A 12,120-nucleotide genomic window follows, 5' to 3' on the forward strand; every position below is an offset into this window, starting at 1 on the left:
TGTCATTAAAAATATATGTAAAAATAATGACAAATTAAAATAATTATGTAATATTAATTAGGTTTAATATGATATTTTTACAGATATTAGTAAGTAAATTTTATGTGATAATATTTAACTAATTTTTTAATAAAATTTAAATTAAAAACAAAAATATTTTTTTTTTGAAATAAATAAATTTATCTTAAATCTAGAGAGAGAAAAAAAAATTAAAGGAAGAAAAAGATTTTTAAAAAACTTTTGGAAAAAGGAAGGAAAGAAAGGAACCCTATTGCTATTTGCTGGTCTTTTTCCTCCACACTCCCAACGCCGTTCTTCCTCCCCTGTTTCGTCCCACACTTTCATCCTTCTCTTCTACTGAACAACACACTATTAGTTTTATGCTCACACAATAATAGTAAAGAGGTGATTAGATTCGATCCTTTTTGTTTTCTTTTCTAAATCCTCTCTGTTTTGTTAGTGATTAGCCGTTGCGAAGTTTTAATTTATGCGTATGTGAGTGCAATTCCAATATCATTGTTTTGCTCATAAATTGTTTTTATTCATGTTCAACTCTATAATTATGTGAGTTCAATGCATTTTTGTGGTGTGTGGGATTACTGGAGCAAATCCTTGGTGTTCATAGTGCATTTGATAGGGACGTGTTTTGCGTTGTTTGTAGAGGCTAGGTGAGGTCTGCATAACTATTCACGGTTTCTGAAATTGTTTCTATTACCTTTGCACTAGAGAATGTCACTTGAGAGGCAATGTTTCATAAACTTGATTGCGTTTGTTATTTTGATTGATTTTTAGAACATTCTTTGAAATCCCTGTGAATTTCAAATGTGTTTCAATGGGATATATATATATATATATATATATATTGTATTAATTAGATGTTAAGCTTATGTGAGGGAGTAGTAAGAATAAATTGAATGTCTAAATAGGCTTTACCCTTTTGGTATACATAGCTAGGGGAAGTAGGAAGCTCATTTGCCTTTTAATTGGTGGCTTCTAATCGGTTGAAAGTTATAATGCTCAAACTCAGTTAGTCCGCTTGTAACACGCTGAGCTTGTTTTGTACCTCATGTACAACTATTCTACTATTGGATTGAATCACATAAGAAGTTAGTCACTAGAAAATATTAACCAACCTCTATTATAGTTAGCATTAGTTGTTAATAATGGTATATGGTTTATGAGTGTCTGTGTGTGTTAGGATTTTTGCCAATTTCTTGTTACAGAATCCTGCTTTAGATTTTGTAGTTCCTATTACCAATTGTGATATTGATTTTGTGGTAGAATTGCTATGAAAGGAGTTAATATGGTTGTCTTAAAATGATCAGCTAGGAGATTAAATTTTTGGTAGTCTAATAATAGGTAGCAGCTGGTTGGCTGACCTCAAGTTCTTTGATTATCTTTTGTTTTTTTTCAAGGTAAAAATAATTCAGGCATTTCTGTTATTATTTAAGATATGTGAGAGTGTCGGAAGTAATTGACTGTAATAGTTGATTGAATGAATAGTGTTCAGGTTTCAGCATGCTTGGAGCTGTGCTTATAGACTGTATATTTGCCACTTCTTTTTGTTGGGATTTTAAGTTATGGGTTTGAGGAGACTAGCAATAGATTTGAACTTTATAGGATTTATATGGTTGTTGTTGCAATGTTGCAGGGTTTATGTGGCCATTTGTTATTGAGTTATTGCTCTGATTTTATAGTTTATACATTTTCTTTAACTTCCTTTTATGGTTTCATAATTTAATTTTAAATTTTGTTAACTATGTGCCTACAAGCAATGTTGATTTGTTGCGACTTGTGAAAATAGTTATAAATTTTCTTTGAAGCATGCTCTTTATTTATGTTATATATTTCTTCTCCTTAGCCAACCTCACCTAATGGGATAAGGTTTTGTTGTTGTATTTCTTCTCCTGATTTTTGGGTTCATGTTAGGTATCAAATAAAGAAAGAAATAAGGATTGAAGTAATCTGTATTTTTTATGTATTCAGTTCTGGGATTGTGGTCCATATGCTAAAATATATTGCTGTTTACAATATAAATGAGAAGGAAAACAAAGAAACTTTCCCAAGGGTCCAAATTCCACCAAAATTCCAGCCCCCCTCACTCCTATCCTCTCTCCACTTATATCCCTATTCTGGTGACACGTTTCTTTTCCCCCCTCATCCCTCCATTTCCACCTTTTGGCTAGGATCTGGTGCATCCCACCTTTAGGCCCTTCTTACATATACTTTAGAAATAACGGGCCTCTTTGGGCCTGTATCAGTTCATTACAAGTGGATCACACGCATAATTTAATTTTAAATTTTGTTAACTATGTTGTGCCTACAAGCAATGTTGATTTGTTGTGAGAATTGACTTATAAATTTTGTTTGAAGCATGCACTTTATTTATTTTATATATTTCTTCTCCTTCTTAGCCAACCTCACCTAGTGAGATAAGGCTTTGTTGTTGTATTTCTTCTGATTTTTGGGTTCATTACAAGTGAACCACACTCATACTGGCTCATTTACAATTTGTGGTCTCCAAATCCTAGCATTAACTTTGTTCCATTGACAGCGTTCAACTAGAGCGTAATGGGATCCAAAAATGCAAATGTGAAGAACCACAAGGACAAAAAGAAGGGTAAAGGTAATTTGAGTTCCACTCATTCCGCAGCCAGTGATGGCAAGGTTATCAGTGATCCTCGATATTCAAAGGCTCACACTGATCCTCGGTTTCGTGAGGCTCCAAAACGTGAAACGAAGGTGGCCATTGACTCTCGTTTCAATCGCATGTTCACTCACAAGAGTTTTTTGCCCTCTTCTGCTCCTGTTGACAAGAGAGGCAAGCCCAAGAAAAACCCAACCTCTCAACTTGGTTCTTTGCGCCATTACTACAAAATTGATGAAAAAGTAGAGCAGAGTAGTGATGAGGAAGAAGAGAAAGAAGAATTGGTGAAAGCCAATCGAGTGAAACCAGAGAGTGAAAATGGAGCCAAGTCAGAAGAATCCAGTAGATATGAGTCATCAGCTGAGTCAGAAGAGACCAGTGAATCAGAGTCTGCATTAGATACTGATACTGATACAGATACAGATGAAGGTGCAGATGAGGAAGTTTATGAGGAAGAAGCATTTGGTGTTCAGGTACTGCATTGCATTTCAATTGTAATTTTGATTTTTCTCATCTCTGATTGTTTGATGCGCTGATGCTGCTTTTAACATGAATTGATTCTTTGTATTATTATTATTGTGTCGACAGGAAGACATAGCAGAGATTGACAAAGAAACACATAGGCTTGCTGTTGTTAACATGGACTGGAGGTATGTTAAGGTATGTATTAATGTGCATTTGCTGGAATAAATTTTTAATGAGAAATCTTAATTTGAGTGAGTTGGAACATGGTTAAAATGTTACTTGTGTTTTTGTTTTTGTTAGGCTGTTGACTTGTATGTACTGTTTAACTCATTTGTCCCACCTAATGGATTGATCAAATCGGTAGCTGTCTATCCAACCGACTTTGGCCTTCAACGTATGAAAGAGGAGGAAGTTCATGGGCCTGTTGGTCTATTTGATGATGAAAAGGAAAAAAGTGACGAAGATAGCAATAATGATGATATTTACAATGAGAAACTGCGTGCATATGAAAAGAGCAGGATGCGGTAAGTAACTATCAAAATCACTTGTTATGTGATGATATATTGGCTTGACTCAACTGCATATAGATAAAACTTTCAAATATATCTTCTCATTGTATTAAAATTTTATTTTTACCTGTTAATATTGCTTTCTGTAATTTGCAATTAAATTATTATGTTTTCCTTCAAGCACTCATTACACCAATGTGTATGTCTTATCCTATATTCAGGAATAAGAAATATTGTACATGCTGATATTGTTAAACTAAAGAGTAATGTATTAATGTTTAAAGATGTCGAATATGACAAAGATTAGTATAATCTTGCATGGTATCAGTATGATCAATAAAGTTTTGATGTCATGCATGCTGATGGGGATTAAGCTCTCCAAAACACATGGGAAGCTGATGGGTTTCATGATGGCTAAGACCAGGCCCAAAATCTTACAGGTTTACTACTCTAGTAGGTTGAAGGCAGGAAAGAGTAACTCTGAATGGGGGGTGCAAGTTAGTAAGATGAGAGAGAATATGTAAAAAGGGAGTTAGGTGAGTGCGGGCTTCAGGATTCTGTTTTTCTGCTTTCATGCTTAGTTTTTTGGCTGGGAATTTCTTTCACAGATGGGGTCATTAGCTCATTTCTCTCCATATTTCCGTACATTTCTGTCTCCCATTCTTTATACGAATATCCTATCAATTGGTACTTTCATCAAGTATTTTAATACATGTATACCACGTGATTTGCCTTTCTCTCTCTTTTTTCCTCTTATCATACTATATCTTTCTTCTTTCTCTGGCTCCCCAGGTACTATTTTGCTTTGGTGGAATGTGACTCAAGTGCCACGGCAGATTACATTTACGAACAATGTAATGGTCTTGAGTTCAAACAGTCATCTAATGCACTTGATTTAAGGTTTATTCCAGACAACATGGAATTCAAAAGCCCGCCTCAGGATGTTGCTACTGAGGTATTTAAGATGTGATTGTAAATGGCATTCATTAGTACGCAAGAGTTGAAAATGCAATTTGAAAATTGTTCGAGGTGAATTATTTAAATTCGAATGGTCTATGTGCATGCGTCTGCATATACATATACATTGTACATATGCTGTATTTATTTATACAGTATAACAATTATTGGCAAATTTTGACTCCTTTCTTCGCTTAGGTACCTGCAAACTATGAGGGCAAAGATTTCTACTCTCGAGCACTTCAGCACAGTAAGGTTAATCTTTCTTGGGAAGAGGATGAACCTCTTCGTGTAAAGACCTTGAATCGGAAACTCACTGATGAGCAGGTTAGCTTGCTTTGTCGTAACCTGCTGTACATGTTGTGGATAATTATTTTCCTTTTGAAAAATTATTGGCTTCTTGCATGGTGTTATTCTGGGACTCGAGTATTCCCATTATAGTCATTTCTAGATGGTGTTCTTATTTATAAAATTAAGTTCCCTCATACAGTCATACATATTGCGATGGAAATATGAACAATCTAGTGGTGTATGCCTGTAAATGTCCATGTCATGTACATATATACATGCTCAGGAACTGTCCTTATATCCTTAATAATATTTTACACTACCTATGTATCCTCTACACGTGTTTATTTATTTATTTGTATCTGCATGTAAGAAGAAAAATTAAGAAGCATGGATGTCTTGTATGTTGCTTTTTATATATTGATTGTATTTTTTTTTTCTTCCAATTTGCTTCATATTGAACTTGACCATTTCTTATCTTCCCTTCCTTTTCAATAGCTAGCTCAGTTTGAATTGAAAGAATTCTTAGCTTCTGATGAGAGTGAAAGTGATGATAGCAAGGATAATAATGAGACAGATGATCAGCTTGATAAAAGGGCAAGAAAACAAGCTAAGTACCGTGATTTGTTGCTCCAGTCTGGTGTTGATTCAGATGGAGGTGATGAACATTATAATGCCCAGGATATGGAGGTCACCTTCAATACAGGTTTGGAAGATTTAAGCAAACATATTATGGAAAAGAAGGATAAAAAATCAGAAACTGTTTGGGATGCATATTTGAAAAAAAGACGTGAGAAAAAGAAAGCCAGGAAAAATAAAACAAAGTATTCATCGGATGATGATGATAGTGATGATACTGATCAAGAGGCAACTGAGGAAGCAGATGACTTCTTCATTGAGGAGCCTGCTGTTAAGAAGAGGAAGAAGGCACAAAATAAAGTAGATGAAGAACATAAGCCCCAAGAGATGAATGGGCTAGACAAAGTGAGCAAGGAGGAGCTTGAACTATTGCTTGCTGACGATAAGGGGACAGATACCAGTCTCAAGGGATATAATCTAAAATTGAAAAAAGGCAAGGGCAAAAGGAGGGAGAATGCTATTGATGAGGAGAAAATACCAATCAGTTCATATGATGATCCACGTTTTGCAGCTCTTTTCTCACCTGACTATGCAATTGATCCAACTGATCCACAATTTAAAAGGTATTTACTGTTATATAGTGCTTTTGTGTTTTAACAAATGGTTAATTGTAGATAACTGCAAAACAGTGAGAGAAGTGCCAACTTCTAGTTTCTCATCGTAACTACTTCTCTCCCATAGGGTGAACATGGGGTATTCTTATCAAATATTGAAAATGCATTTCTTTGCTTGATAAATTTCTTTCAACTAAAATTTACCTGCATCTAGCAGCCAAACTTCTATTAAATAGATTGGAACTTACAGGTTATGCCAATTTTATGGCTGACATTTGTTTATATGGTTAGATACAGTGTCAGTGTAAAATAATTTTACATAGTCAATTAATCAAAAACCGCTATTGGTATGACTTTTAAGTTAATTATTGAAAAAGTCAACAAATTACCATACAAAATCGTTTATGATTGGATGACTGTGTAAAATCTATTTTATACTTTTGGTGCATAATCTGTTTTCTCTTGTTTATAACCCGGTAGACCTGCTAATATTCTCATGTTTATCTTGTACACTGGTTATAATTGCTAAGATTGGATGTTCTTGGTCTGTAATCATACTCTGGTTCAAGAAGCTTGAATATGCTGCTTTTAATGTTGCAAACTCACTATTTTATCTTATTCCAAAATATAATTGTGTTTGCAGGAGTGCAGTATATGCCAGACAGCTTGCAAAGAAGCAGCAGAAGGATAATGCAGATTCATCTGCAGAAAGGGAGCATACAAAACTAAAAGGAAAGCAGTTGTCTTCTGATGATTCTGGCATGATGAAGATGGGTGAGGAAGAAGGATCAGATGCTTTGAAGTCAAAGAAAGATGCATATGAATTATCATCTTTGGTTAAATCAATTAAGATGAAATCAAAGCAAATTCAGTTACCCTCTGATGTTATGACAAGGAAAGATGGAAAATCACAAATTAAAGGTATGAAGAAAAAGAGGCACTAGTTCTCAACTGTATGAAGTTATTAAGACCTCTTCTATATGTTATAGAACCCAGTACTGGGAAAAAAAGGAAGTTAGCAGAATTATGAATCAGGTGTATACAGGTGCCCAATGGAGGTTCAGTTAGTTTATTCTTCTGCCAAAACGTCCAATGTCTTGTTCCTGTCCAAATCATCCACTTGAAATTTTGAACCCGTATAATTAGAATGCTTAATTCATTTTGATTTTGTTGCAAACTACATGTTGTACGTCATAAATTAATGAGTTTGATACGGCGTTGAAACCTGCATCCTTTTTTTGGTTGAGCCACGATCACCATTTTATAAGCAGCCATAGCTATATCTCAGCCTAGATTTGAATATATTCCTACTGTCTAGAGTTTTCTTTTTATAAGGTTATTTTTGTTAGTTTTTGCATGTATGGAGATTAAGTCTAATTCTTTAGGGTGCTTTTATTAAATCAAATGTATGCAGGATGCCAGCCAACTTGCCACAATTGATACAAGAACCGTATTATAACTATGCTATAATAACGTATCATATAAGAACCAAAATTTCTCAATTTTACGACTATGCTGGGTACATTATTTACAAGCCCATCAGAAGCTATTATGACTGAAATCAAGCGAAGCAATATGCTTCACGTGTGATCAACTTAAAAAAATAATACATGATGGAATGGACAGACGAATGCTCAAAAAATTGCTAAAAGTGGAAAAACGACCATCATAAATGTTAAAGTAGGTTTAATCCTGAATGATCGATTAGGTGGATTAATCGATGGATTTGATGTAGCCACGGGATCCACAGCGAGAGCAGGAGAAACAGCAGGAGAGTGCGATGGAACTGGTGATGTATTCGACAGCACATCGTCATAACCTGACAGAACCATATTACATGGTTTAACAGTAATCAATGTGCAAGAGAAATAAAGAATGGTAAGTTCAAATGCTGAAGAGGAGAAAATTGAAATTATACTCACAATTAGATTCCTTCCAACCAAGATTCATGTTGTCACGATCGAAGACTATTTTGTAACCAGTCATGAAGTTTTCTGCATGAAGATAAATATAATCAATGTTAAGAGCTTGTGTGATTAGTTCAGCAATAACTCAAAGGAAGTCACGCATGTTCTTGTCATAACATTGATTTATGATTTGGTAAAACTAAATAGACAAGCAGGGTGGCATTTATAATTATGCTGCAGTTGCAATTTGGGGGTACTCCTGTCATGACCTGTCCCATTTCACTATCCCGTGCCTAATCCGTAGTTAATATTAACATATTTGGGTTTCAGAAATTAAATTCGGTTTGTTTTGAGGATGGATTAGTGTTTTGTATTCTTTTCAAAATTTACACTTTTTTTTAAACAATCATGTATTAATAATCATGTTTATTTTACTTAATAGATAAAACATTAATCATAACATAATATTATTTAAATTGATATTATTTATTTTGAAATATATACAGTAAAATATATCTTAATTTTAGTTTAATACTACTATTTTTATTTTATGATTTAATCATATGTAATGTTAAGTTTATATTTTATGTCAACTAGTTAGGTTGACGTAGTTTTATCTTGTATATTATCGGGACTGATTATGTTGAGGTATATTCTAAACAAATTAATATATCAAAATTTTGGGTTGGATAAAGACTCAGTTAAAATGGCCCAATCCATTTCTATAAACGCTCCTAATTGTAGCTGCTATGTTAATAAAAGGCACCGTGACTGATAATTCTGAATGCAAAACTTTTCAATGATAGAAAAGTTTCTTAAATGAAATACTCACGTCCGATGATATTAACGCTGTTACTTTTCTGGATTCCCAAACAAAGAAGGTTTCCTTCTTTCTGTATATAAAAAAGGAATTAAGATTAAGAAGGTTAAGAATCATTTGATATCATAAAATCAGAAAGATTTTCTACTCCTACCTCACTATCAACTAGTATTATGGGTTTCATGACATAATAATCGTCTCCACCTTTCATCGTTAAATTCAAAAAGGGAACTTCAATTGTCTGATTTGGACTGCAGGTAAAATGGCATTCAGTACCTAATTGTTGAAAAAGAAAAATAAGTTGATATATGGTTTCTCTAAAGCCAATATCACCTTATGTCATAACAATACTCAAAAGGGATATTCGAATCAGGTGATTGAGATGAATGCCGATTTGCTTTGACAAGTGAATTGAACTGCAAACAAAATTTCCATAACTCATGACATGTAACTCCTTATCTCAAGTTAAGAAGCTATGATGTAGTTGATTACTTACCTTCTCACCAAGTAGTGTATAAGCTGGGTCATTTATGTATGTAAACGAGGTACCAGAGTCAAAAATTGCGTGAAACTCGAGATCAGCAACACTATCTCCCACAATAATTTGGGTTATGGTGATGTTGTAAGTTGGACTGTGAAGAAGTATCCAGGATGAAATAAACACTATCTAGTATAGTTATACACAAGAATTTTTCTTATTTCTGTTGTGTTCTTTTAAGAGTGGAAGTGACAGCTTGTTGAAAGAAGAATGAAAGATGATATCCACTTACTGCAATGTCCTGATGTTGAATGGTGTTTTTCCTTGGTTGGGGCCGCCAGTATCCCCAAAAGTGATTCTTCCAGAACCGTCAGATCCAAAACACATTGAAAAAGAATTTGAAATAAGCCCTTCTTTGGCTAAGATGCTAGGAACAGATATATTATCCATTCCAAGTCCAAATAGACCATTTGGAGCTGCTCCACTTAGAAACACACCAGTTTGAACTTGGCCACAACTGCAACAAATTATTTCCAACAAAATGAGAAATACCAAAAACCAAAGGTTAATCACAGACAGCAGTTTCAAAGATAGAGAATCAAACAGAAAAAAAATATTGAAATGCTAGTTTAAGGCTCAACTCGGAAACTAGGAAATCTCCAGGCCATGAACTTGACACAGGTTTTTTAGACGACACATACTATACCATTTCATAGACCCTTTTGTTTTTATCCATGAACATGATTCATGCAATATTCCAAAACTAATAACCAAAAACTAATCAACACTTGCAGGACGTGTCTTCTGCTAACCAAGTGATGGATTTTGGCCAAGAATGTTTTGAGGTTTCAAATGTATACACAGTCAATAAAAATTCTCAGTAAGAGTATCTTACCCAAAAGTGATTCTTGTGTCAGCCTCTTTTGTTTGATCATCATCTGTAATTAAGTGCAACACATCCTGTACCAACAATCCACTGGATGAAGTACCATTTGAAAGATAGTCAACCTGATATCGGCAACTGCTGCCAGATGAAGGACACTGTCTTTGTTTACAAAAGCTGCTATTGTTGCATGAAACTTTTTGGCTTGTAGATGACTTATCAGGGTCATAGATATTAAACTTAATTGTCTGCCATAGAAAAATTTATAAAAGGAAAAATTAATAGAGATGATTATGATGGTAGAGAATGAAGTACACCAGTTTTATTCAGGATTCAAAAAGAAATTACAAAGGAAAGGTGAATCCATTTAATGATCAAGATATCCACAATTAATTATGATGCAAGTAAGGTTCCATATAAGGTTTCAAATTTTACCTTGGAAACATAGTAGTACGAAAATAAGGATAAATGGTTACCTAGAATACAAATATGTATACCTTTCCACTTAGTGTCCTCAAACCGGTGACACAACTGGTACAATTACAAGGTATCCAAAACAAGTCACTCCCTGTATCCAAAGCTACCAAAAACCATAAAGGTGGTGACCCAACAGAAACATTGGCAAAATGCAAACTGAAATCCAAATAACGAGGAGAAACTATCAGTAGTACAAAAACAACATCAGAGTCAGAAAATGCCCAACAAAAAAACTCATCATGACACGTGACACTTTTCCTTGCCTTTAAAAAGGACAGAAAGTGAAAACAAATATTCTAATATAACTAGGCTCAATATTCTTTAACAAACAGATACCCTTTGACATCATATTTCACTGCCCCAGAAAGGTTTTCTTTTAAGAAGAATTGAAATATAGCACAGTCATATAATCTGGCAAGTTTATTGACTTCATAATAAAAGTTTGATCAATGATTTCTGATTGATGTACAAAGATAACACATGGCAATTAAACTCTCAGAAAAAGTACTAACAAGAGAAAATAGATAAAAGTTAAAAATTTCAGAAGTGGGGTTGAAGAGTTGTCATACAATCCTAAGGAATTAATCCGGAGAGTTTCATTGCCGGCGGCGAAAGTGAGAGGAGTGTGGTGGCCGGCGGCGAGTCTCCGGCCCCGGAATATGCGATCTCTGTGAGACATAACAGCATAGTATTCAGGAGTTCCCTTTTCAGGAACATCATCAATTCCTAGAATCCCCTTAACAGGATCCGAGAACCTGTGGTGTATGTCAAACCCAAATGTGCCCAAACCATAGCAACTTTGTGAAGCTAAACTCAACACCACCAATCCCAACATCACTGATGTCAAACTCGCACACACACAAGGCCAAGCCATGAGTTTAGAATAACACTATGAGGTGGCAAATTATGTAGCTGAACAATACTATGTTCAATTTAGATGTTAAAATGTGCTGTGCCAATGCTACAAAAGTGAAAAGATACGGTTTAAGGAAGATTGGCGTTTGGTCGGGGATTCTAGCTGTAGGCAAAAGTTTCAACTGTTCAATTGTCTAGCTTCCGAGGCTGGGGATGTTTCCACACGTCATGAGTGGGTCCCATGATTAAGTTTATTCAATTTAATCACTACCTTAAATTATTTTTTTATAAAATATAATAATTCATACGTAGTTATCAAACTAATTTTAGTCTATTCTTGTAAGTCTTTTCGCTTCTAGTAATTAGAATTTGAGATCAATGCAGATTTGCCTTAAAAATAAAGTAAGTACTATGTAGTTCTACTATATTAGTGATTCACTCTGATTTTGTATGTAATTGTAATTTATTCTAATCTATGTTTTTTTTTTTTTTTTTAAATAAAACTCTTCTAACTAAAATTTGAGTTATCTAATTTTAAGTCTTTAGTAAACTTTAAGGTTAAGATATATATATATATATATATATATATATATATATATATATATATATATTGCATGTTATGGGGATAAAATTTTAATTTT

The 12,120-nt window shown here is 34.1% G+C and overlaps 2 protein-coding genes across 2 annotated transcripts; one reads left to right on the plus strand and one right to left on the minus strand.

Moving 5' to 3' along the window:
- Window positions 1-244: 244 nt before the first annotated feature.
- LOC109788454 (pre-rRNA-processing ESF1-like protein) lies at window positions 245-7,305 on the plus strand. The gene is made up of 8 exons (XM_020347182.3): window positions 245-405; window positions 2,555-3,120; window positions 3,236-3,307; window positions 3,413-3,636; window positions 4,414-4,576; window positions 4,777-4,905; window positions 5,365-6,068; window positions 6,703-7,305. The coding sequence occupies exons 2-8, from the start codon at window positions 2,572-2,574 to the stop codon at window positions 7,001-7,003; spliced, it is 2,142 nt and encodes a 713-aa protein (XP_020202771.2). The 5' UTR covers window positions 245-405; window positions 2,555-2,571; the 3' UTR covers window positions 7,004-7,305.
- A 190-nt stretch (window positions 7,306-7,495) lies between these two features.
- On the minus strand, window positions 7,496-11,676 carry LOC109788452 (aspartyl protease family protein 1). The gene is made up of 10 exons (XM_020347180.3): window positions 11,194-11,676; window positions 10,645-10,780; window positions 10,160-10,395; window positions 9,557-9,781; window positions 9,283-9,418; window positions 9,120-9,202; window positions 8,941-9,037; window positions 8,799-8,859; window positions 7,982-8,053; window positions 7,496-7,878 (listed from the first exon to the last, which is right to left on the minus strand). Exons 1-10 carry the CDS (start codon window positions 11,496-11,498, stop codon window positions 7,694-7,696), a joined length of 1,536 nt encoding a protein of 511 aa, XP_020202769.1. The 5' UTR covers window positions 11,499-11,676; the 3' UTR covers window positions 7,496-7,693.
- Window positions 11,677-12,120: the final 444 nt, after the last annotated feature.

This window comes from Cajanus cajan, chromosome 5 (assembly GCF_000230855.2).
Source record: "Cajanus cajan strain Asha chromosome 5, NIPB_CcT2T_4, whole genome shotgun sequence".
NCBI lineage: Eukaryota > Viridiplantae > Streptophyta > Magnoliopsida > Fabales > Fabaceae > Cajanus > Cajanus cajan.